At 43.5% G+C, this 27,643-nt stretch overlaps 1 protein-coding gene and 1 pseudogene across 2 annotated transcripts in view; both read right to left on the minus strand.

Annotated features, from left to right (window-relative positions):
- Positions 1 to 27,200, minus strand: part of VGLL4 (vestigial like family member 4) — a 148,254-nt gene extending 121,054 nt beyond the window's left edge. Inside the window, exons 1-2 of one of the 2 annotated variants that reach the window (XM_075005796.1) lie at positions 27,022 to 27,200; positions 3,968 to 4,044 (exon numbers count right to left, since the gene is read on the minus strand). In XM_075005796.1, the coding sequence (XP_074861897.1) occupies positions 3,968 to 4,031 (64 nt within the window). In that variant the 5' untranslated portion in view covers positions 4,032 to 4,044; positions 27,022 to 27,200. Of the gene's footprint in view, positions 1 to 3,967; positions 4,045 to 26,977 lie in introns of both variants that reach the window. The other variant, XM_075005798.1, reaches the window with a different exon arrangement.
- Positions 4,121 to 27,618, minus strand: LOC142019266 (protein FAM200C-like; annotated as a pseudogene).
- Positions 27,619 to 27,643: the final 25 nt, after the last annotated feature.

The following is a 27,643-nucleotide window of genomic DNA, read 5'->3' on the forward strand; positions in this document are numbered from 1 at the left end:
TAGAAGAGTACAGTTTGCTCAGGAAAGACAGGCAAGGGAGGAGATGTTGCCTTATATATTAAAAATGCATACAATGGACTGAGGTTGAGAGAGACATAGGAGACGGACTTATTGAGTGCCTCTGGGTAAGGTTAAAAGGAGTAAAGACAAAGGAGATATTAGGTACTCTGTAACAGACCCTTACCATGAACAGAAGGAAGGAGGTGGCTTTTTCTGAACTAAAAAAAATCATCCAAAAGCACCAGACTTTGTGATGGGTAGGAGGGACTTCAGGACATCCACTGAGAAAACAACGCAGCAGAGCACAGAATACCCAACAAGTCCTTGGAACATCTCAGACAATTTTTTATTTCAAAAGGCAGAGAAAGCAACTGCAGAAAAAGCTGGTCTAAAATTGACTTTAAACTGGTTGGTAATTTGAAAACAGCCTGGATGAAAGTGATCATGAAATGATAGTGTTCACGATGCTAAGGAACGGTAGATGAAAGAACAGCAAAATAAAGAATGAATTTCAAGAAAAGCAGATTTTAACAAACTCAGGGATCTGGTAAGTAAGGCCCAATAAGAAGAAAGAATAAGAGAGAAAACAACTGAAGACAGCTGACAGTTCTTCAGAGACACATTATTAATGGTACAACAGCAAACTACTCCTCTGCATAGAAAAGACAGAACATACAGCAAGAGAATATTCTGGCTTAAATCAGGAGATCTTGAATAAAAGTGTAAAAACTAAGTCAAATTACACAGGATGAATACAAAATAACCCAAGATTGTAAGGGCAAAATTAAAAAGGGGAAGGCATAAAAAGGTAACAAAAAAAACAAACAAACATTCTACAACATATGAGAAAAGATGACCAAGCACAGGAGAGGTCCACTGCTCAATGATGAAGGATACACAACAACAGGAAAAGTGGAAATGGCAGAGGTGCTAAACAACTTCTTTGTTTCTGTTTTCATTAAGAAGTTTGGTGGTACTTGGATGCTCACAATAGTGAGTGCTGGAGAAAATGAGGGAGGTTCAGAAGTTAAAATAGAAAAAGAACAAGTTAAAAACTACAGGTTGCACCTCTCAAACTTGGTACTCACTTGTCTAGCAGGACCACAAATGTTCCAGGGTGAGCGAATACCCTGCTGAGGATGCATCCTGTATGAAGCCAGAGCCCCTCACCTTCTCCACAGCAGCAGGGTTCCCAGAAGCTAGAGACCCCTGCCTTCCCCACAGGGCCAGAGGACAGAGCCAGAGCCCCCTGTATTAACAGCAGTGTCATAAGCAAGACATGAGAAGTAATTCTTCCACTCTACTCCATGATGATTAGGCCTCAACTGAAGTAGTGTGTCTAGTTCCGGGCACCATATTTCAAGAAAGATGTGGAAAAGCTGGAGATGGTCCAGAGAAGAGGAACAAAAATAATTCAAGGTCACATGACCTATGAGGGAATATTGAAAGAATAAGGTCTGTTTAATTTGGAGAAGACGGACAGGGGACAGGATAACAACTTTCAAGTACCTAAAAAGTTGTTACAAGAACAAGGGAGAAAAGTTATTCTCCTTAACCTCTGAGGGTAGAAAAAGAAGCAATGGCCTTAAATTGCAGCAAGGGAGGCTTGGTTTGGACATTTAGGAAAAAATTGTTAACTGTCAGGGTGGTGAGCACTGGACTAAATTGCTTAGGGAGGTTGTGGAATCTTCATCAATGGAAATACTTGAGAGAAGGCTAAATAAGCCCTCTAAGAGGTGATCTAGATGGGGCTTGGTCCTACCATGGGTTCACGGGACCGGACTCTATGACCTCTAGAAGTCCCTTCCAGTTCTAGTATTCTACGATTTGTATTCTTTGTCTACGTTTGTTTTCACTGCAAGGCAAAATATTTTTTAAATTTAATTTGCTTATTTTACAAACAGTAAATATGAAGTTTTCTAGACAAGTTCTTAACCTGAAGGTCACGTGCATCACCACAGTACAGGTTGAACTTCTCCCATCTGGCACCCTCCGGACCTGACCGCTGCCGAACAAAAGAATTTGCCAAACTGCAGGAGATCAATATTGTCTAGCAAGTTACCAACAGAAGATATATAGGTGTAAATTACAGCTAACACACACAGAATAGCAAGAGCCAGGACTGAGGGCTGTCACAAACTTTATTGGATGACAGGAAACTTGGCTACACCCATTTTAAGTGGTTGTCCAGTGAACTAAAATCACGCCAAAATATGGATGTTGTCAAACAAGAGCATTGAGGACTACAGAGGTTCAACACGTAGGATGTTCTGAATCTCACTTCCCATCCCAGTTGTAACACAGAACGACCGTATGGAAAAGATGCAAATGACAAATGACCAGTCACACTAATCCCCTCTACTAAATAAGTTTGGGGGAAAAAAAGCCACCACACTCCTAACAAATTCATCCCTATGTTAAGCACCAAAATGATGAACAGGTCCCTACTTCAGGCAGCATGTTTGCCAGAGAAGAAACCTCTTATCTATACTTAACCTACAGAACTCCAAATTAAACACATTTAAACCTGCTGTCACTTTATAGCTCTCCCAAGTGTAACAGATAATGTTAAACAAAAAGCAAAGCAATTATCTTCTGCTTGAATTTAAGATGTGCTTTGAAGGAGAAACAGTTCTATATCAAAAAGACCAGTTGAAGAGTGGCTAAAACACATTATTTCACTAAGCTGCAGGGTTCACTGCCCACTAGTCACTATGGGAATTAGCTCAGGCCTTTCAGCCAGTGTTTTGCCTACTGTCACTCTGCTACGACATCTCCACACTCTGCCCTGGACCTGCACTGCTCCCTGGATCTCAGCAGGCTCTTCAGGACACTGCCCTCCAACAGTGCCGACTCCTTGGTTTCTCACCTCATTTGGGGGGTATCAGCTGTCCTCAGTCTCACCTGCCACTCACCAGAGGGGCAGGCCAGAGCCTACACAGGCAACTCTCCCTGGTGGCCAGGGGTGGTCTAACAGACGAGTGGGAACCCAGGCTTCCCAATACTCTGGGTTCCAGCCCAGGGACCCTCTGGCAGAAACCTTGACCTGTTCTTCTTCTCTCCCTTCTACTGCCCCTCATTCTCCGGGCCACTTCCCCTGTGACTGACAGCACTTTCTCGGCAGCCCTTGTATCGTGGCCACAGCCTGAGGGGGTATCAGGTTGGAGCCTCCCACTCTAGCTCTCCTTAACTTGCCCAGTACTGTTCTATCAAAAGGTACCTCTTCACTAGGAGCCACTCCAGCGCTGCAGTGGTCAGGACCCAACTGCCCTCTACAGTGCTGGGCATAGAACCACCCTTATAACAAGGTTGCTCCAACAAACCACTCTGACTGGCTCCTACAAGCGTCTGATTGGCCAAGGCTCTGTGCAAACTCCCCCCAGCCTGCTTTAATTCCTTCTGGCCATGGTGAGAAGCCACTCCACTACAAAAAAGTCTTTATCCAGTGAATACTGGCAGATATCAAGTATAACAGAGATACGTGGATTTAAAAACACTGAAAAGGAAGTTTTGTGGTCCATCGCAATTGACCGTAAGCATCTTAAGGGATGGACCTAATAAATATACACATCAGTGCTGAAAGAGTTCTCAGTCTGTCAGGGACACCATATAAATCTCCTGCCCAAGAGCAGAAAGAGGTACATGCTCCTCTGAATCCTTGAGCACATTCCAAAAATCAGGATATGATTTCCTGCACACCAGATGCTAAAAATGAATTGTTCAGTTTTCACTTTTTGGAAGCTACGTAGGGGCTCAGAGAGACTACCTAAGAGATTTCAGAGCATAAGTCCCATTCATACACAAATTCATGTAACGCTTCAGAAATTTCCCTCTAAACACTTTACACACAGCAAACTGAGGAAGACCAATTAATCCAACACCTAAACTAAGATCCAGTGTGCGAAGGTATAATGGCTGTACCAAAAGCTTGGCAGAGATGAAGTGCAGAATTAAATTTTAGACTTACGTTTCTCATCATCAGCATGTACTAGAGATGCTGCTCTTGACAAAACATCCAATGGAGTCTCCATTCCTGGCAGGATCCTGTAACATAAGAGAGTCATGTTTTCTAAGAGTGTCGCAAACTTATGTTTGAAAGAGGGGAGAAGTTGCTTTGTCATTAGATGACAATTTCGTAACTATCATATAAACAAACATGACCATATAAACTACTGTGAAACAGCGAAAAAGAAACATCACTTTAAGATGTATCAATATCCCATCATGTACAGAATAAAAGGGCCTGACTTCAATTATGTATTAAGCCCTGGGAACAGTCACTGTTTTAATAAGATGTACACAGTCAGGAGGACACATACTTTTCATTTCAAGATGCCTCTGCACGGGAAATCTCAGTTGCATTCCCCAGAGGTAGGTAAGTATAATTATCTCCATTTTACAGATGGTGATTTTGAGTTACAGAAAAGCTAAGTGACTTGTTTTCAATTTGATTGTAGAGGAAAAAATAAGGCAGTGGGTGTAATGTAATGTCCTACAGAAGTTTCACATAAGTGTAGTGCCATGGTTATGTACAGAATTAGACACCTGATTCACTCATGTCCAAGTGAAAGCAACACATCCAAAGATAGGAAGCCATGAAGACATTTTTATTCTACCAGTTTTTAAAAAGTCACCTGCCAATTGGTACTGAGACTATGTGCAACTCTATAATGAGACTTAAAATGTTTATATTTCCTTCTTTGGCTCTTACTTTCAAAACTATATACAGATACAAATCATCAGAGCACATGCCAACATTTAGTTTATGGGGTTAGGAAAGACACTTTCCTGAACTGCCTTCTACAGAGTTTCTTGCAGCTGGCAAGACCTTCAAAAGGTAAGATTCAAAATGCCCAAATTTATAGATAAATTTATCCTTATGGAAGGGACCTCTGTAATGTGGATGTACTGTGAGCATAACTGAGACCTGTAAAAAAATATTTTATAAACCAATTAATACAGTTCTATCAATAGAAATACTATACAAAAATTCTAAGTAACCTGTGAATGTTTCACTTAACTCAATATTAGAAGTGCCTACAAAATTGAAAAAAAGTTAATATATATAAACCAGAGGTATAAATTAAAAAAAAGACTAAATATGATTAAGACAGTTATCAATGAAAAGGTCATTCTGCACAAGGCAGCAGTAGCTAACAACTCTGTTTTTCATAAGAGGGCAACCCTATAGGCAGCAATACTAATTAAATAAAAGTAAAAAAAACACACAGGGTGTTAACAATTCCGACTGATTTTTCAAAAAGCAGAGCATGATCCCATACCAAGAAACACTTATATTTTAAAAATTTCATTTTCCATCCTGTCCAAAGCTGGGTGCTGGCAGCAGCAAGCAAAATCTTAACACACACGTATAGAGGCTTAACAACAAACATATGGTTGGGGAGTAGTTTTCCCTGACTTGACTAATAAATCTCTCTACCCTCCCATTCAATGCCTAAATAATGTCAAAGACCATAAAACTAACCTAAAGTTTAAAGCATTAAAGGAAAGAGTGGGGAGGACAATGCTTTCTGTTGTAAATATTTACTTTAAAAGCCTCTAGCATGTATTTTCAATGGAAGAGTCAGATTCCTGCCCCCACTGACTTCAGAGAGCAGGGAAACATCTGAAAGCAACTAAGATGAAGAAATGGATTCTCAACAAAACACAAGAACAATAAAATGTTGACAGACTCCATAAAAAAAGGCTGACTTCCTCCATTTGAATAAATACCTAGCAGCAAGTAATTATTAATTTTTACTTCTGGAAACTTTACCTTCAATAGGGCTTTCCCTACCTCTGTCGTAGCAGAGACCTTTCCAACCCCATCAGACCTCTCCAGTGTTGCAACTTCCACTTTTCCTCTTTCCTATGATCTCATGGAAGCCATCTTTTACATACTTCTTTATTCCCATTGAATTACTTCATCTGTCTCCCTTGGTGTACCTGAGCACACAACACCCACCCATCCCACCAACACAATAAAATAAAATAGACAAAATTACAATTTCCAATGAATATATGACTTAAATATGTAAAAATGTTTTAAATAACCTCTAAATACAAAAATTTGTGATAAATTTCAAGGACAAAAATTCTGAATCTTCTATTTAGCCTTTAGCAAAAAAAGTTTTGTACTGCTTTGACAGTAAAGGGGGTGGTGTTGACAGAAAGATCAGTTTTTTGGGCTTGTTTTGTTTTTTTTTTAAACTAATTTCCAAGAAACTGACATGGCAAGTGCTCAGACCTTTCTAAACTCACTTGCATCAAGTGTATTAACTGGGGACACAAGTCTAAATTGAGGGAGAATAATAGGAAACTTGTACTGGTTCTGTTTGGAAGATCAGATACTTTAAACGCATACAGCTCTCGGCAAAGCAGTGTTAGACACCATGTTTGGTAAGTTAGTATACTATATGTCTCCCAACGTTTATTTCATCTAAGACCTAAAAAAGCCATATAAATAAAGTCAGTGATGCCTTTTGCAAAAGTTATCATATTATTTTGAATGTTATGTCTGTTAGAAAAGGAGAACTTCTTTAAGGAATACTGCGAGTATTGAGAGCGGCAGTATTGAGTTGAGTCTATCATAGAACACTAGAACTGGAAGGGCCCTCGGGAGGTCGAGTTCAATCCGCTGCAATCATTGCAGGACCAAGCAGCATCTAGACCAAGGTAGGCAAAAATAAGCCAGCCTCGGGGGCCAGATCTGGACCACTGAGCTGATTAGCAAAGCCAACACCCTTAGCCAGCAGCATGTGTTGAGCTATCCCTCCCCACCCCTTGTTCCGCCTGCAGCTGAGTGACCCCTAGGATTCTCCTGCTGTGCAGAGGGGCAGGTGGTGGATGGGAAAGGACAGTACTGAAGTCAGGGTGTTTCCTCCCACCTGTTCCCCATCTCTGCAGAGCAGGGATTGAAGAGAGGGAGACACAATGGAGCTCCTCCAGCCTGAAGTGTGGATGGTAAGTGACTCACTCAGGAGTGCAGAGCAGGGGAGGGGGAAAGACAACAGGGCAGGACAGATTTTCCTTAAAGAGACAGAGGGTGCTGTCTCTGAAACAGACCCAGCAGCAGCCAGTGCACACACTTTGTCACTGTCACACACCCAGTCAGCGCCCCACAGAGTTATTGTCTCATGTGCTCACACTACAGCACGTGTCACAAAGTCAGTCTAACACACAGCGTTGCTCTGTCATACTCTCACTCTCTCTCTCTCTCTTGCAATAGGCCCAAACCTTCTGCTCGGGACAGGGCAGAGCCAGCCCACCACCAGTAACAAAACTTACGCAGTGGCCCCCCTGCAAAAATTACTGCCAACACCAATCTAGATCATGTCTGACAAATGTGAATCTAAACCTCCTCTTAAATATCTACAAAACTGGGAGATTCCACAACCTCTCTAAGCAACTCATTACAGAGCTTAGCCATCTTCAGAGTTAGGAAGTTTTTCCTAATGTCCTTCCTAAATCCGTTGCCAGTGGGGCTGGCTGGGGGAAGGGATAACTCAGTAGTTCACACATTGGCCTGCTAAACCCAGGGTTGTGAGCTTAATCCTTGAGGGGCCATTTAGGGATCTGCAGCAAATAGATTTTTAAAAAAGATGGTGCTTGGTCCTGCCAACAGGGCAGGGGACTGGACTCAATGACCTCCCAAACTCCCTTCCAGTTCTATGAGATGCATATCTCCACATATTTATATTTAAATTCTTAAGCTTCAGTGTCTCAAACTCCATTTGGATTCATCCATTTGTCCATTCAATCAGACCATCTTTCACCAAATCGCTATCATTGATGGAATCCAGGTTAAAAAGAAATGGATCCAGTATCCATTTCTTTGCCACATCCAGATCTCCAGTGGCAGAATGTCCTTGGAAAGAGTCACTCAACTGTTGCAAATGTTTTGTCACTTCAGGTGCAATGGACATTTACTTCATTTTCCAAAACAACTGTTCGTCAAGCAGAAGTTAGTGAAATTTCTTTTCTTGACTCACTTTATCTAAACAGTAAGTTTCTGAATAAAAACAGGTAATAGATCTATGTAAGGAACTGGGATGAACATGGTTACAGCCAGAGAGAAGTTGAGTTCATTTAGGTGTGTGAATACACCTGCCATGTATGCTAGTCCAAGGATAAACTCTATTTTCAAAGTCATCAACTAAATTACTGCTTTGGGTTACAAAAAAGATGACTTACTTCTTTGCGCATTTCAAAAATAGGAGTAAGCATTCAGCCACATGAAAGCCATCTCACTTCTATATGGAAAAAAAAGGACAGTATGCTCAGCGCCAAGTTCTTCGCAAAAAGCACAGAAGAGGCGATGATTTAGAGCACATCCTCTGATGAAGTTTACTGCACTCACTGCAATAGATAAGGTATCCTTCAATTTTGTAAGCAAAGTCTTTGCAGCAAGTGCATGATGGTGCAATATAAAATGCATGACGACATGAGGTACTTCTTTCTTTACATAGGCAACAAACCCTGATTTTTTTCCTAGCATGGCAGGGCCACCATTGGTGCAAATTGAGCCACACGTTGAGCATTATCTTATGCTTCAAAAAGAAGTCTGACAAGACTAAATATATCAGTTCATTTTGTAGTTAATTTCAGTGGTTCACAGAACAAAATTTCTTCTAAGATATTTCTCCTTTACGTACCGCACAAACACCAACACCTGACTCCAGCCATCAACGTCAATTGACTCATCAAGCTGAATATCCACTTTAAGAGGACTAGCTTTGATATCTTCTCTAACTTGCTGCAAGATATCTTGGCTCATTTCATGAATTCTAGAATGGATGACGACATTTGACAAGGGAACCTGCTGAAGCTTTTTTTGTGCATCTGGTCCCAATACTATTTTTGCCATTTACAATTCACAAGGTTTCACTTATTCCTCAGCTATTGTTTGAGGCTTCTTTGCCTTGGCACACGTATATGCAACTTGATAGGATGCTTGTGACAACAGCTTCTCAAGTGACACAAACCCAAACAAATATTCTCATGGTTCCACTACGATCAACTTGTACCATCAGACTTCAGGGTGTCAAGGTCACGTCCAGCAGCTGCACTGCCATGCTGTGTGTTGAACTGTTCAGACAGCTTCAATAGTTTGAGATTGGCATTTGAAAACAAAGAGCTGAACAGTACACATGGTGGTCGTTCAGTCCCATCCATCTCTGTCATAGAAGTGAAACTGTAATGAACATAGTTGTCATTCCAATTGCATTTCTTCAATGTGGCACGCTAACAGCGGCTAACACAATTCAAACAAAGCTGCTGCAGGGCCACATCATCTGTGCATGTGTCAAGAAATACTCTGAAACGGGGCGGTAGACTATTTTGTATCCAGAATTTCACTACAGTTAGCTTAAAAACTTGAAAATAAGTTTATATATTACAGTAATCATTAAAATGTATAACATTAATGCACATATAGGCTTGATGAAAAAGTAGCTGTACTTAACTTGCATTTTTGATGATTTACCTTCCAAAAAAAAAAAAAAAAAATCCGGCACGTCTCGCTCCCCCAGAAAGGGCATCATTCACCCCAGGTTAAGGGCCACAGGACAAACACAGCCTAGGGAGCAACAGCAATAATAAAGTTTCTCCAATCTGTCTCTCATGCAATGCCCCAGTCTGTTCTGGAAGGCAAATATCTAGGAATTAAAGGATAATTCAAGCTTCATGTTTATTCAGTCCTATGCCTACTCTTCGTAAATGCCATTAGACCCACATACCTGTGCATCTCCTCGTAAATGAACTGAGACCAAAAATCATTTCAGATATGGCACAGCGATTGTCTACTTTGCAAGATGTGAATGGTTCTGTATTCTCAATACAAATTCTTCTGTTCTATTATATTCACGTTGCTTATGGAATACACACATACTTCCTAGAGCTGGAATGGACCTCAAGAAGTCATCAGATCCACTCCTCTCCCTTCCTGGCAGGACCAAGCACCATCCCTGACAGATTTTTTTTTAAAAGTTTTATTTGCCGCAGTGCCCTAAACAGCCTTTTTAAGGCTTGAACTCACAACTTTGGCTTTACAAGACCAAAACTGAGCTATTATGGCTAGATGAAGAGGTCTGTGAAGAGCACATCTCAACTGCAGAGGAACTAAACAGTACTCAGATTCAGAAAACACACCGGTGAAGAGGACAAACACTTAAGTCTGCTTAATTGTTTCCTAATCCACGCCTTGAAGGGGAAAATCCAAGATATTGCTGTTCCAATACATATTTGGACACAACTCCTTTTTGGTCAGACTTGATTTAGCCACCATCATCACATTACAAATGGGGTTCAGAGGTGCCTATTTACACAGGTGCTAGAAGTAAGGGTTCAGCCCCTCTTGACTTGAAGTGGTATCCATTACATATAGGGGTTGATGTTTGGTTCATCAGTTCCCAGTACCCCCGCTATAAAAAACTGTTCCAGCACAACTGCCCTATTATATTTAGGCCTAAAATGTAGTACAATTCTTACTATTTTTGCTATTTTGGTGAAAGAAACCACAATAAAGTTTTAAAAGGGACACAATCACGTTGATGATAACGTTGATGTCAGAAATTTATCCTATATATGTACTACTGCTCTCAGTAACAACCAAGATTGTAACAAATTAATCTGAACAGAAATAGACATCTGTTTCCCCCCATTAGTTTACTCGTCACACTTTGGCAGCACTTTCTGCATAGTCAATGTTTCTCTTTCTGCTTTGCCAAGCTGTCTCTCACTTGCACAACAAAAGGGAAAAAAAGCAGATAGAAAATTGACCATAAACCTACAAAAACTGGCAGGGTGACTCAGGGCCATATGTAAAACTACTTTCAATATTTAGATAAGTGAGCTAGATTTTATTACATGGACCCACACATCCAACATCATGTTCCTCACATGTATAGCTTGTATTCATCCATCTGGCACTCACTGGCTAATAACCTAGAAGACTAACAAAATTATTTATTTATTCTTTGTGGGACAGACCCACTTCATCAGATCAACCTCATTTCTAATACAGACTGACACTTAAGTACAGAGGGGAAAAAAAAATTGCAATAAAAACTGGCAAATCAAATACATAGGTGGGAGATGGGATGTTAAATTGTCCTGCCTGAATAATTACGAGCATCAAAAGGAAGGGAAGCAGTCCTTGTAATGCATGAGGTAATTGATGTCTCTGTTCATACAACGTGTTAATGTGTCGAATATGAATATAAATTCCAACTCACAAATTTCTTGCTGTAATTAGCTTTTAAATTCTTTTTGCTCCAGGAAACACATTCTCAGGCTTGTGTGTATTGAGATTCCCGATGTCTGCTCTGTCTCCATTTATTTTTTGGTGAAGGTTTTGCCCAGTCTGTCCAATACACATAGTGTCAGGACATTGTTGGCACATAATGCCATACGTAATGTTGCTGGAAATGCATGAGGTGGTGCCTTTGATCTTGTTACTAACATAGTTAAGCCCAGTGATGGTATCCCTAGAATAAATATGTAGACAAAGTTGGCAGTGGGGTTTGTTGCAAGGAAAAGTTCTGGGATTAGTATTACCGTGCTGTAGCCTATCATTGCTTTTGAGAATCTCTCTTAGGTTAGAAGTAGTAAGAGAGAGGAAGCCGTGCTAGTCTATACACTATCAAAACAAAAAGCAGTCAAGTAGCACTTTAAAGACTAGCAAAAGTTTATTAGGTGAGCTTTCGGGGGACAGACCCACTTCTTCAGACCATAGCCAGACCAGAACAGACTCAATATTTAAGGCACAGAGAACCAAAAGCAGTAATCAAGGAGGACAAATCAGAAAAAGATAATCAAGGTGAGCAAATCAGAGTGGGGCGGGGAGTCAAGAATTAGATTGAGCCAAGTATGCAGACGAGCCCCTATAGTTACTCAGAAAGTTCCCATCACAATTTAAACCCCATGTTAATGTGCCGAATTTGAATATAAAAGCCAGCTCATCCACTTCTCTTTCCAGAACAGTGCGATAATTCTTCTTCAGTAACACACATACCTTTAGGTCATTGACAGAATGCCCCATTCCATTAAAATGTTGACTAACTGGTTTGTTGATCTGGAGTGTTTTGATGTCTGTTTTGTGCCCATTGACCCTTTGTCTAAGGGAGTTAGAAGTCTGTCCAATATACAAAGCATCTGGGCACTGTTGGCACATGATGGCATATATGATGTTAATAGAGGAGCATGAGAAAGTGCCTGTGATTCTGTGAGTAACTTGGTTAGGTCCAGTGATGGTATTTCCAGAGAAGATATGTGGACAAAGCTGGCAGTGGGCTTAGTTGCAGGGAAAGGTTCCAGGACTGGTATTCCTGGGGTATAGGCTGTGGCTGTTAGTGAGGATCCTCATGAGGTTGTCTGTAGGAGAGAACAAGCATGTCACCCAGGGCCTTCTGGAGTGTGGCATCCTGATTCAGGATAGGCTGTAGGTCTTTAATAATTCGTTGCAGTGGTCTGAGTTGGGGGCTGTAGGTGATGACCAGTGGTGTTCTGTTCTTGGCTTTTTTGGGCCGATCTTGGAGTAGCTGGTCTCTGGGTATTCGCCTGGCTCTGTCGATTTGTTTTTTTTTTTTTTTTTTTTTTTTTTTTTTTTTTTACTTCTCCTGGTGGGTAATTCAGGTTTATGAATATTTGGTAAAGTTCTTGTAGTTATTGGTCTCTGTCAGTTGGATCAGAGCAAATGCGATTGTACCTAAGAGCTTGACTGTAAACAATGGATCTAGTCACACGTGCAGGATGGAAACTAGAAGGGTGTAGATAAGTACAGTGACCACCACCACTTGTCATCACCTATAGCCCCCAACACATCACTAATAACCTACAACCTATTCTGGATCATGATTCCACACTCCAGAAGGCCGAGGTGACAGGCCTGGTCTTTCCTATAGACAACCTTCTAACCTAAAAGATTCTCACCAGCAGTCACAGGCTATACCACAGTAATACTAACACCAGCACTCTTCCTTGCAACAAACCCCACTGCCAACTTTGTCCACATATTTATTTGGGGATACTATCACTGGACCTAACCATGTGAGTTGCAAGATCAAAGACACCTACATATGCACTTCCAGCAACATTATATATGTCCTTATATGCCAGACACAGACTAGGCAAAACCTTCACAAAAGAATAAATGGACACAGAGCAGACATCAGGAATCTCAACACACAAGCCAGTCAGTGAACACTTCAGTGGCGTGGGCCATTCTGTTAAAGACCTGAGAATGTGTGTCCTGGAGCAAAAAGAATTTAAAAAACAGGTTACAGTGTGAAATGTGAGAGTTGGAATTTATATTCAAATTCAACACATTAACGTGTGGTATGAACAGAGACATCAATTACCTCATGCATTACCAGGACTGCTTCCCTTCCTTTGATGCTCGTAATTGTCTTTGGCAGGACAATTAACATCCCCCCACCCTTTAATTCCCTCCTATGTATTTAATTTGCCAGTTTTTATTGCAATTTTTTTGGTCCTCTGTAAGTCAGTCTGTATTAGAAATTAGATTGATCTGATGAAGCAAGTCTATCCCACAAAAGCTATCACCAAATAAATCATTTTGTTAGTCTTTAAAGTGCTACACTGCTGCTTTTTTTGGTGGAGTACAGACTAACACAGCTACCTCTCGGTGGCTAATAACCTGATGACTAAACTACCCCGTTGTTAAATTTAAATGTAACATGTCTGTGGTTTCAAAGGATTCCAAGTTCTTAATGAAGGAGCTGTGGAATTCAAGAGAAAGTTTTTAAGACTTTTTCAAGTCTCATCTATTCCCACCTTCCTTTTGGATGAATGCATGCTTAAAGAATTGTAGTTACCTGGGTAAAATGAGCTCATAACCTCAGCACAGTCTAATATAGTGATTGACAATGAGAGAGCACTTTTACTGAGAGTTTGTTCAGAGAAACCAAACAACAAATGGGCATGAAAACATGAACACTATCCTCTCTTCTCCCAGAGGTTGTCACTCCCACGTGTTGGCTGAGGCATGTTTCTAGAGAAAGTATGTAAGTGTACCCACCCGGCAGTCAGTCCACTATTCCTCAGACACCACGGCTGTGTCTACACTAGCCCAATTCTTCGAAGGGGGTATAGTAATCAGTCTGAGTGGGGAGTAGCAATAAGGTGCTGTGATGAATATGCAGCACCTCATTAGGTTTATTCTCACTGCAGCAACTTCGAAGTTGCAAACTTTGAAATGCTGGCATGCTGTATAGCAGCGGACAATTAAAGTACCCACGCAACGTCAAAGTGCTCTTACTCCCAAAAAAACATTTGAAGTCACTGCCATGAGAATTAGCCTAATGAGGTGTTCCATATTTATCACAGCACCTCATTGTTATTCCCTGCTCGAACCAATAACCATGCCTCCCTCAAAGAAGGGGGCTAGGGTGTAAACAGCCCATGTTCAATGGAAAACAGTTTTAAAAATGTTCTCTCCATGTTGGATGCCTCAACACATTTTCAGCACTTTTAGATTCACTTCCACAACAGTGTAAGATTCATAAAAAATAAAAATTGTCTTTTATGAACACAGTAAGTTTGGTTTTAGAAATGTTCAACAATTGGGTATCCTTGTCTTACATACATGAAGGATTCAGATTTTGTAGCAAATCCCTTCCAATCGAAATCTTTAATGAAACTGACTGGGTAATAACTGAAGGCTGATTTTAGACCAGTAATTCCCCATTCTCCTTTATTTGTTTTTGCCTACCTACTACCACCACCTTACTTAAACCTTGAGCTCCGTGTGGAGCATAGGTCATCTACAAGTCTCCTCCAATTCATTCTGTCTTGGGACAAAACTTCTAGCTGTCTCCAGGAATACCCCAGTTGTCCTTCAATCTCAGCAGATGTCCATGTTGTCTCAGGTCTTCCTCTTTTGTGTTTGCCTTGCAAGTTCCATGTGAGAGTGTGAAGGACTATGTTGGATGATGGTTTTCTGAGAGTGTAGCCTAGCCATCCCCACTTTCTTCTCTTGATTCAAGGGGTTCTTGTTCTGCTCTGTTCTCAAAACTCCTCACTTGTGACGAAGTCTTGTCATTTAATCTGAAAGATGTACCTCAGGCACCTGTTTATGAATGTGTGTAGCTTGTGATGTGCCACTACAACATTTATCACCCCCCACCTTTTCCAATCCTAACAATTACTACAGCACATAAAAAATTAAAAGATCAAAACAAAAGAAAACAGAATTGTTGATAATTTGATCAAACAGATGAATTTCTGGGAATAAGCAATAGCATCTTAAGTCATCTTCATGGGTAAATACCATAAGTGAACTATTAGGGTCAAATATGTTTTTTTTTAAATGTACATTACCATTTTTGGTATTTGAACAAAAGAAATATAAAAACAACATTTTGATACTGTGTATTCCAGATTATAGACTAGACCTTCTAAACTAGTTACCAAGGCTCTGGGTTTTTTTTGCAAGTTAAACAACATAAAATTAGAAGATGAGACGTGGAAATTTTAATAATTAACATTTATAACGCTTGTGCTAGACTAGAAAAGTCCTAATGATGCAGTTCATCAGTTACACAAGCCCTTGCCTTTAAGATTTTCAGATTGTCTTGCATCATTTCTTCTTTTGATGTGCACAATCCCCTTTTAATAAGATAGTTTCCTTTTTTTAAAAGGCTATTATGACATGTTTGAAGTAGGAGCCAACAAAAAAAACAATGTAATTCAAATTAGGGCTGAAATTCCATTCTTGTAGTGCCCTGTTTCTACAAGATGTTACAGAAAGTACTGATCTGACCCCTGCAACATACGGTGACAATAAGGTGAATTTAAAAAAACCTTTCATAGTAGGAAACTTTCAACTTTATCAGAAAAAGCCTTTCCATTTTTCCAGATGCCTTTTGCTCTTTATGAAACATACAAATGTCCAGAGAAGAATGTACTACCACATCAAGGCCCTCCTTTGATATTTAATCCTACACCACAGCTGGAAAGGTCTTACTACATTGAGGCCTGGTCTACACTACGGATCAAAGTCAATCCCAGATATGCAAATGGCATGGCTAGAATTGCTTAGCTAGAATTGATGTATCAGGACTGATTTTCTTCTCTGGTGTAGATCAGAGATCTTCAGGCTCCCGCCATCATCCCTTATGCCACAAGCCAGTGTGGAGTACCAGGAGCAGTGGCCGAGCCCAGAGAGATTGATTTTGCTGCACCTTCACATGTGCAACAAAAATCAATCCCTGGAAGATCAACCACAGCATCCCACCCCCACCCGCCGCCAGAAATTATAGACATACCCTAAGAAATTCACCAAGTGCTCTCAGCTCACTATTAGTCATGCTTGAAACAATTTGGGTTCATCTACAGTACTGGGTAAACTGCTTTCAGGACCACTCCCAGGGGACTCCAGTCATGACCACATAGTTGCTTTAGTTTGGCGCTGTAGTAGATGCTTCTTTCACTGTCTGAAAAGATTTTTCCACTGAAACTAAGTACAGGGGACCCTCATTATAAGTCCACGTTATGTTCCTAAATAATGCAACTCACAATGAAACAACTTATAAAGGGGAACTAATATCCCTAAGGAGTAATATAATTAGCTTGAGACACGTTCCCAACACATACAGTTCACGCACGTGTGGTACATATAATATACCTATAACCCATAAAAAAAACAATAAAAAGAAAACAATTGGCATAGAAAGTACACTTAATAAGTTTGCAGATGACACCAAGCTGGGAGGGGTTGCAACTGCTTTGGAGGATAGGGTCATATTCAAAATGATTGGAACAAATAGGAGAAATGGTCTGAGGTAAACAGAATGAAGTTTAATAAAAAGACAAACGCAGTGCTCCACTTAGGAAGGAACAATCAGTTTCACACATACAGAATGGGAAGTACCAGAGAGGTAGCCGTGTTAGTCTGTATCTTCAAAAACAACAAGAAGTCCTATGGCACCTTATAGACTAACAGATAGTTTCGTGGGCAAAGATAATGGGAAGGGACTGTCTAGGAAGGAGTACAACAGAAAGGGATTTAGGGGTCATAGTGGACCAGCAAGCTAAATATGAAAGAAAAACAAACAAACAAGATTCTGGGATGCATTAACAGGTATGTTGTGAGCAAGACACAAGGCGGCATTCTTCCGCTCTACGATGTGCTGGCTAGGCCTCATTTGGAGTATTGTGTCCCGTTCTGGGCACTGCATTTCAAGAAAGATGTAGAGAAACTAGACAAGGTCCAGAAAAGAGCACCAAAAATTATCAAAGGTCTAGAGAACATGATCTATAGAGGAAAGCTGAAAGACCTGTGCTTGTTTAGTTTGGAAAAGAGAAGATGGGGGTGGGGACCATCACAGAATCATAGGGCTAGAAGTAACCTTAGGAGGTCACCTAGTCCAGCCCTGTACTCCAAGCAGGATCAATCCCTACTAAGTCATCCCAGCCAGGACTTTGTCCAGCCGGGACTTAAAAACCTCAAGGGACGGAGAATCCACCAGCTCTCTAGGCAACGCATTCCAATGCTTCACCACCCGCCTGGTGAAACAGTTTTTCCTAATATCTAACCTACACCTCTCCCTCTTCAACTTCCGACCATTACTCCTTGTTCTGCCATCTGACACCACTGAGAACAATTTCTCACCCTCCTCTTTAGGAGCTCCCCTTCAGTAAGTTGAAGGCTGTTATTAAATCACCCCTAAGTCTTCTCTTGTGTAACCTAAACAAGCCCAAATCCCTCAGCCTAACTTCATAGGTCTTGTGCTCCAGAGCCTTAATCATTTTTGTTGCCCTCCACTTAACCTGCTCCAGCAAAGCCACATCCTTTTCATACTGGGAGGGCCCAAAACTGGACACAATATTCCAGATGTGGCCTCACCAGTGCTGAATAAAGAGGAATAACTACTTCTCCAGATCTGCTCAAAATGCTCCTCCTAATGCACCCTAGTATGACGTCAGCATTATTGGCTACAAGGGCACACTGTTTACTCATATCCAGCCTTTCATCCACCATAACCCCTAGGTCCCTTTCCATCATACTGCTGCTGAGCCAGTTGATCCCCAGCCTGTAATAATGCTTGGGATTCTTCCATCCCAGGTGCAGGACTCTACACTTCTTGTTGAACCGCATCAGATTTCTTTTGGCCCAGTCCTCCAATTTATCCAGGTCACTCTGGATTCTCTCTACCCTCCAACGTATCTACCTCTCCCCCTAGTTTTGGGTCATCTGCAAACTTGCTGAGGGTGCAATCCAGTCCCTCATCCAGGTCATTAATAAAGATGTTGAATAACATTGGCCCCAGAACCGAGCCTTGTGGCACTCTGCTTGAAACCAACCGCCATCCAAATATTGACCACTTCCCATTGGGCCCGACCATCAAGCCAGCTTTCTATCCATCTTATAGTCCAAGGATCCAATCCATATATCCTTAACTTATGGACAAGAATGTTGTGGGAGACCATATCAAAGAGCTTTGCTGAAGTCAAGGTATATCACATTCACTGACTTCCCCAAATCCACAGAGCTTGCTACGTCATCACAGAAGCTAATCAGATTGGTCAGGCAGGACTTGCCCCTCATGAATCCATGTTGGCTACTTTTGATCGCTTTCCCCTCTTCCAAGTGCTCCAAAATGGTTTCCTTGAGGATTCCCTCCATTATTTTCCCAGGGATTGAGGTAAGGCTGACCAGTCTATAGTTCCCTGTATTGTCCTTCTTTCCTTTTTTTAAAGATGGGCACTACGTTAGCCTTCTTCCAGTCACCCGGTATCTCCCTTGATCTCTAAGAGCCTTCAAGGATAATGGCCAAAGATTCAGCAATGACCTCTGCCAATTCCCTCAGTATCCTGGGGTGCATTAAATCCAGACCCATGGACTTGTGTACATCTAGTTTTTCTAGATAGCTCAGAACTTGTTCCTTCCCCACAGATGGTTGCCCTCCACCTTCCCATACTGCATTGTCTAGGACGGTCATGTGGAAGTTGACTTTGTCCATGAAGACTGAGGCAAAAAAAGGATTGAGAACTTGAGCTTTTCCTATATCATCTGTCACTAGGTTACCTCCCTCATCCAGTAACGGCCCCACACCTTCACTGATAACCCGTTTATTGTTAACGTGCTTGTAGAAACCCTTCTTGTTACTCTTCACATCCCTTGCCAGCTGCAGTTCCAATCATGCTTTTGCTTTCCTGATTACTGCCTGGCAGTCTCCAGTTGTATGTTTATACTCCTCAGTCAACTGTCCATGTTTCCATTTCTTGTATGCATCCTTTTTGAGTTTAAGTGGTAGTGGTTTTCAAGGTATCTAAAAGGGTGTCATAAGGAGGAGGAAGAAAACTTGTTGTTCTTGGCCTCTGAGAATAGAAAAAGCAGCAATGGGCTTAAACTGCAGCAAGGGAGGTAGAAAAAGTTCTTAACTGTAGGATGGTCAAACAGTGGAATAAATTGCCTGGGGAGGTTGTGGAACCTCCATCTCTGGAGACATTTAAAAACAGGTTAGATAAATGTCTATCAGGGATAGTCCAGACAGTACTTGGCCCTGCCCTTAGGGCAGGAGGCTGAACTTGATGAGCTCTCGAGGTTCCTTTCAGTCCTAGTATTCTATCTGATTCTAAAATAAAAAGATAAATAAATAGGAAAAGACAAGCCAGCTCCCTGCAGCTCCCCACAGCTTCCTGCCAGCTCCCTGCAGCTCCCCACTGGTTCCCTATGACTTCAGAGCTCACTTACAGTGCCCAGCTCTACAACCCTTGCCACCACAAAACTCTGCTATGTTCCTGGGTTTTGGTGATTCGGCCCCTCAATGACATAAATGCGGAACGGTGCAACTTAAGTAATTCAGGAAAGCAGATTCATTAACATATATGCAAAACTGATAGCAAAGCGACTTATAATGAGGACACTCCGTAATTCACTGTCCTAAGCAGTGACCTTGCCACAGCTAAACTGGTTACGTTGGCTTAACTGTACCCTCAGGGGTGCAAATTTTCCAAACCCTCTGAGTTACATACCTAGAGGTTAATCTACTTTTTTATTATAGTTCAAGGCTTAGAACTGATAACATCATCTGGTCACTTTGCTTATACAGGTGAATGTATTGTCCATGGAGTACTTAACAGGATCAGATCCATAATGGTGCATTTATGACTGCCAACATTTTCCATGCCAACATACTTATCCCAAACAGAGGTTTTCGATTTCACTGACTGATTCATAAGGAATAGAAGCGGAGATAAAAAGTTCATTAACAAACTTCCTTGGTAGTAGACAGTTGGGAAAATGCAGGCCAAGAAAATTTAGAGAGAAACAGTCTTCTCAAATGCCATAGATTTTAAAACTACAGGGGCCATTATGGACAGATTCTTAGGCAAAAAGAGGCCAGTAATTTAACATCCTGCATAACACCGGCTGGCTATAGAATTTCATCCAGTTTCCAACAGCCACAGTTTGCTCCGCTGTGAGCGTGATACCATGTGCTATTAAAAAGACCATTAAAGTGTAGGTCTACTCAGAAAAGTTACTTTGTAAACACCAACAAACCCAATTCCTTCAGGTGAGTGTGGCATTTGGGGGGCTGCGTTGTGAGCTGGTGCGTTGAATTTCTGTCTGTGGTGTCTGTGCATGTGTTTCATTTTGCAGGGAGGGGCAGTTTGCACAGCTGCCTGGGTGCCTGAGCATCTGTTTTGCAGAGAGGGGCAGTTGGAAAGCATGTTTGGTAAGTTTGCAAGGTGTGAATTGGGAGAGCTTCCTTCCAGGTGGGCCTTCAAGGGCTGATTAGATTGGAGGCAAAGGCTTTGAACTGGGCCTAACCAGCTAGCAGCTCTATAAGAAGGCAGCCACAGCGAACCCTGTGAGCAGTGCACAAGAGCAGCTAACAGGGAGTTTCCCTAGGAGTTCACCTTCGGGAGGAGCCCCATACCTGTTTTTACCTTTCTTACACGGTGTTTCTCTTGGGCCCTTCAAGGCGGCACTAGAAACAAATAAGGGATCTCTGTTAAGGGAAAAAATGGAGAATGACATGACTGGTGAGAGGTCTGTTGTTGTGACCTGAACGCATGTGCCATGTTTGTCTTCCTCCCCAATGATAGAAAGGATTTTCTATGTACCAAGTGCAAGCTGGTAGCCATCTTAGAAGAGAAGGTGAGAGGACTTGAGGCACAACTATCAACCCTCAGGTCCATCAGAGAGGGTGAAGACTTTCTGGATAGAAGGCAACAGATAATACTGCAGGAACAGCAGGCTACCCAAAACAAGGAGGAGAACTGGAAGCATGTTACCTCCAGGAGGAGAAAACCAGTTCAAGTCTCTCCAGTTCCAGTGGAGTTAAGTAACCACTTTCAGCCTCTCCCCACAGGTGATACAGTGGAGATAATTGGGGCTGATACCTGCCAGAGTGATTGTATCTGAAAGAGTCCCCACGGTTTAGAAGGCATGGGATGCACAGTCCTACGGATGGGAGTTATAAGACCACGACCCCTAAGAGAAAAAGATGAGTGGTGGTGGTCGGGGACTCCCTCCTAAGAGTCATCCATCTGCTGCCCGGACTTAGAATCCCAGCAAGTTTGCTGCTTGCCTGGAGCTAGAATTCAGGATATCACAGAGTCGCTGTCAAAAATTCTTAAACCTGTAGACTATTACCCCTTCCTACTTCTTCATGTAAGGACCAATGATACAGCCAAGAACAACTTTGACGAGAGTATGGCAGATTACGTAACCCTAGGAAGGAAGATCAAGGAATACGGAGCACAAGTGGTCTTCTCGTCTATCCTCCCTGTGGAAAGAAGGGGTCTGCATAGGGATTGTCGAATCACAGAGGTAAATGTGTGGTTGCGTAGGTGGTGTAGCAGGGAATGATTTGGTTTCTTTGACCATGGGATTCTGTTTCGTAAACAGGGATTGCTGAGAAGAGACGGGATCCACCTCACTAAAACAGGAAGAGCATCTTTGCGGGCAGGCTTGCAAACCTAGTGAGGAGGGCTTTAAACTATGTTTGTCGGGGGAAGGTGACAAGCCCTGAGGTAAGTGGGGAAGGAGGAGAGAACAATCAAGTGGGTTTCCTGGGTGAAGAGGAGGAAGTGGGGCAATCGGCCCCTTCTCTAAGATGCTTGTACACAAATGCCAGAAGCCTAGGGAACAAACAGGAAGAATTAGAGGCCCTGGCACAGTCAAACAAGTATGAGGTGGTTGGAATAACGGAGACTTGGTGGGATGATTCGCATAACTTGAGCACTGTCATGGAAGGTTATAAACTGTTTAGGAAGGACAGACAGTGAGAAAGGGAGGAGGATTTGTGCTCTATGTGAGGGAGCAGTATGATTGCTCAGAGCTCCAGTATGAGAAAGGAGAAAATCCAGTTGAGCGTCTTTGGGTTAACCTTAGAGGTGGAAGTAACAGAGGTGATGTTGTAGTTGGTGTCTGCTATAGACTGCCAGATTAGGGAGATGAGGCTAAGTGAAGCTTCCAAATCACAGGCCCTGGTTCTCATGGGAGACTTTAATCATCCAGACATTTGTTGGGAGACCAATACATCAGCACACAGACAATCCAGGAAGTTTTTGGAGAATGTTGCGGATAACTTCTTGGTACAAGTGCTGAAGGAACCGATCAGGGGCCATGCGCAACTTGACCTGCTGCTCACAAACAGGGAAGAACTAGAAGAAGAAATACAAGTGGGAGGGAACCTGGGCTGCAGCGACCATGAGATCGCAGATTTCAGGATCCGGACAAAAGGAAGAAAGTGAGCAGTAACATACAGACCCTTGATTTCAGAAGAGCAGACTCACTCCCTGAGAGAACGGATGAGCAGGATCCCTTGGGAAACGAAGATGAAGGGGAAAAGAGTTGAAGAGAACTGGCAGTATTTTAAAGAAGTCTTACTGAAGGCACAGGAACAAACAATCCCGCTGCATAGTAAGAAATGCAAACATGGTAGACAACCAGCTTGGCTTAACAGGGAAATCCTTAGTCAGCTTAAATTCAAAAAGGATGCATACAAGAAATGGAAATGTGGACAGTTGACTAAGGAGGAGTATAAACATATGGATGGAGAATGCCAGACAGTAATCAGGAAAGCAAAAGCACAATTGGAACTGCAGCTGGCAAGGGATGTGCAGAGTAACAAGAAGAGTTTCTACAGGCATGTGAACAATAAACAGGTTATCAGAAAAGGTGTGGGGCCATTACTGGATGAGGGAGGTAACCTAGTGACTGATGATGCAGGAAAAGCTGAAGTACTCAATGCTTTTTTTGCCTCAGTCTTCACAGACAAAGTCAACTTCCACATGACGGTCCTAGATGATGCAGTTTGGGAAGGTGGAGGGCAACCATCTGTGGGGAAGGAACAAGTTCTGAGCTATCTAGAAAGACAAGATGTGCACAAGTCCATGGGTCTGGATTTAATGCACCCCAGGATACTGAGGGAATTGGCAGAGGTCATTGCTGAATCTTTGGCCATTATCCTTCAAGAGTCAGAGATCAGGGGAGATACCGGATGACTAGAAGAAGGCAAACCTAGTGCCCATATTTAAACAAGGAAAGAAGGACAATCCAGGGAACTGTAGACCCATCAGCCTTACCTCAATCCCTGGGAAAATAATGGAGGGAATCCTCAAGGAATCCGTTTTGGAGCACTTGGAAGAGGGGAAAGTGATCAAAAGTAGCCAACATGGATTCACCAGGGGCAAGTCCTGCCTGACCAATTTGATTAGCTTCTATGATGAGGTAACAAGCTCTGTGGACATGGGGAAGTCAATGGATGTGATATACCTTGACTTCAGCAGACTTTTGATATGGTCTCCCACAACATTCTTGTCCATAAGTTAAGGACATACAGATGGGATCTTTGGACTATAAGATGGATAGAAAGTTGGCTTGACCGTCGGGCCCAACAGGTCGTGGTCAATGGCTCAATATCCGGATGGCAGTCTGTTTCAAGCAGAGTGCCACACGGCTCGGTTCTGGAGCTGGTATTATTCAACATCTTTATTAATGACCTGGATGAGGGACTGGATTGCACCCTCAGCAAGTCTGCAGATGACACAAAACTAGGGGGAGAGGTAGATACGTTGGAGGATAGAGAGAGAATCCAGAGGGACCTGGATAAATTGGAGGACTGGGCCAAAAGAAATCTGATGTGGTTCAATAAGGAGAAGTGTAGAGTCCTGCACCTGGGATGGAAGAATCCCAAGTATTGTTGCAGGCTGGGGACTGACTGGCTCAGCAGCAGTACGATGGAAAGGGATCCAGGGGTTATGGTGGATGAAAGGCTGGATATGAGTAAACAGTGTGCCCTTGTAGCCAAGAAGGCTAACGGCATACTAGGGTGCATTAGGAGGAGCATTTCGAGCAGATCTAGAGAAGTAGTTATTCTTCTACATTTGGCACTGGAGAGACCACATCTGGAATAGTGTGTCCAGTTTTGGGCCCCCCAGTATAAAAAGGATGTAGATTTGCTGGAGCAGGTTCAGCGAAGGATAACAAAAATGATTAAGGGTCTGGAGCACAAGACCTATGAGGATAGGCTGAGGGATTTGGGCTTGTTTAGTTTCCAGAAGAGAAGACTTAGAGGTGATTTAATAGCAGCCTTCAACTTCCTGAAGGGGAGCTCTAAAAAGGAGGGTGAGAAACTGTTCTCAGTGGTGTCAGATGGCAGAACAAGGAGTAATGGTCAGAAGTTGAAGAGGGAGAGGTGTAGGTTAGATATTAGGAAAAACCACTTCACCAGGTGAAGCATTGGAATGTGTTGCCAAGAGAGGTGGTGGATTCTCCATCCCTTGAGGTTTTTAAGTCCCGGCTGGACAAGGTCCTGGCTGGGATGAGTTAGTGGGGGTTGATCCTGCTTTAAGCAAGGGGCTGGACTAGATGACCTCCTGAGGTCCCTTCCAGCCCACGGATCCTGTGATCATTCAGTGACAACTGTTTGCTTTGCACAGGTTGGTTAAGAAACACATTTTCACATATTCTTACTCCTGTCCCCTTTTAAAGCCAACACAGCAAACAAGAGATGAACTCTGCATCATTAGAAATGTTACTAAATTCTGACCAGTTACACATGTGAAACCCCAACGAAGACAGCAGGGATGCCCAGGTATCATTCATGTCATAGTTCGACCAGCAGAACCTTATAACTTCCAATTATTTCTGGGGAGCATAAATTCAGTAGGCCACTAATCACAAGCCAAATTCACACCACTGGGAGACACAGAAAAATCTCTGTAAAGGGAATATATTTAATCTGAAGTCACTTAGATTTAAACACTCAATCCAAAAGCACATTTATAGACTTTGTGTTTCTGTTCAACTCTTTCCTGAAGAAATGCTAGGGCTTACCTGCAAGGAAAAGTTATACTTCTAAGTTTCACGTTAAAGTTTAAAAGTCATGGTGTGAATTAAGCTTGTCTACTGTAGCTTTATCTGTGAAACTCATGTGAACACTTATTCCAGAATAGCAGCATCCAAAAGAGGATAGTGAGGTTGGTATAGGTGTATCATAAGTATAATGAGTGAAATTTACCTATGCACATTAGCCTTCAGTCTGTGTCACCCCAAACATCAATTTAAAATGGAGTCCAACGTTTGGCACTTCAGAATTTGGGCCTCCAACCATCTCTAAATAGCCTGGCAGATGCATGGGAGCACTACAGAAATACTACAAACATTCCAAAAGACAGACATTGAAAGTTGTATGGGGGTGGGGGAAAACCAATTGCTGGAGTAACTCAGGAGAGGAATCTAGTCCCCTCTTCTGCAAGGACATGTCAGTCCTTTGTGGACCTGAGAGGGTAAGGAACATCACAGAAAATGCACCTTCTGAAGCAGGGTGGAGAGATTTCTTCCTTTTTCCCCCCAACTTCTGCTGGGATTTAATAACTAGGATTACTAATAGCACAACTGAGCCTAATGAATTCTACACAATGATCTTTTAGAAGCAAGACAAGTTTGTTTGGCATGCCCTGCGTAGAATCCAGCATTCCACCACACAGCCAATTCCAGAATGACGGAATCATCTGAAACCACTTTGTGTGAGAAACAGCAGACAAAGTTCCAGAGGTCAGATGCAATCAATATGTTCTCTTCCCCAACACACCACAAATATTACACAGTAGCACAAGAATGCCAACAAAAGAACATAGCAAGAGGCATCCCCTTCCACGCAGACACTACATAGAGCTTGCCATCTACCATCAGCCATCAACCCAGCTACACTCCACAAGTTAGGTCCAGGAGAGAAGCGTCCAAGCTTTCCCATCCATCTCCCGATTACTAGGCAGCCCAGGAGATACTGCAAGTTAAAAAATGCCCCACAGGGCAGCACAGGCAGCAGACAGAAAGCTCACATTTGCTCAGGACTATGCAGAGGCTGGGGTACAGAGAAGTGGCTGCAGTCAGCGCCTGCTGGGAATGGTCCTACTGCCTCAGGGTAAGGCAAAGACTTGGGCACTGCAGGGGTAGCAGAAGGCTGGTGCACCAGGCAGGGGTCGCAAAAGGCAGTTAAGGACCCAGGACAAAAGACAGACAGTGTGGCTGAGTCAAGTGTGGGAGCCAGAGAAATGGAGCAGGTGGAGCCAGGGTGCAGGGAGCTGGGGAAGTGGGGGGGTGCAGAAAGACCAGGCACTGGGAGAGCCCAGGGAGCTGAGAGGGGAGAAAGCAGAGAAGGGGGCAGGGAGAGCCCGGGGGGAGGGAACCAGAGGGGGAACAAGGGGCAGGGAGCTGGGAGGACAGGGAAAGCCCAGGGGGTGAGGAGAAAGAGGTACCCAAGGGAAGTCCAGGGAGCAGGGGCCGAAGGGGAGCCTGGGGCCGGTGGTAGAGGGTCGCCCAGAGGGTGGGGGGCTCACGGCAGGCACCGCCAGAAGTCAGGAGATTAGAGGCGGGGGAGAAGCCAGGCCGGCAGGAATGAGAGCCCGGACGACACGGTCCGAGTCCCCTCGCCAGCTCCGGGCTCTCGAGCAGCCCAGGCGGAGCCAGGCCCCCGAGGTCCCCCGCTGCACTCACCCCAGGGGCCCGGTGCACCGCCCGCCGCCCCCCGGCTCACCCACCAGCGCGTAGCGCGCACCCCACGCGGCTGCGGCGAGGGGCTGCGGCAGTTGCTGGGACCGGCTCCCGACGAGTCCCGCGGTGGAGCGGGCGCTACGGGAGCCCTGGCCCGGCCCAGTGGTGCACTGAGCGGCCAGGGGAAGACTCCCAGCCCGGCGCAGTCGTTTCCTAGCAGGTGGGGAGAACCGGACAACCCCATTGGCTAGGCCCGCTCATAAGATCAGCATAGATTAGGATAATGAGCAATGACGTCACATCCTTAGCAGGTAGCAAGAGCCACAGGCCGTGGGGTGGGACCCCCGCACACATGAACCACCCCGCCCCCGCAGGGCAGATGCACGCGGGGCGGGGCGGGGCGGGGCCCAGGGCTTCTGCTTTGTCGGGCTCGGCGCCACGTGAGACGGGGCGGGGCTGGAGCGCTCTCTGATTGGTGCAGCCGCCGCACTGACGTCTGGGATTGGGCCGGCCGGGAGAGGGTGGGAGCAGTCATGCCCCGCGCTGCCCCGCGCGATCTGCCGCAGGTGTGTTGTTAGCGGCCCGTCTCCGGCCGCGGCCAACAGGGACGGCAGCGAGAGCGTGGGCGGCGCTTCCCGCCGCATCCCGTCCCGCCCGCGCGGACTCCGG

Source organism: Carettochelys insculpta, chromosome 11, assembly GCF_033958435.1.
Source record: "Carettochelys insculpta isolate YL-2023 chromosome 11, ASM3395843v1, whole genome shotgun sequence".
In the NCBI taxonomy this organism is placed as follows: Eukaryota; Metazoa; Chordata; order Testudines; family Carettochelyidae; genus Carettochelys; species Carettochelys insculpta.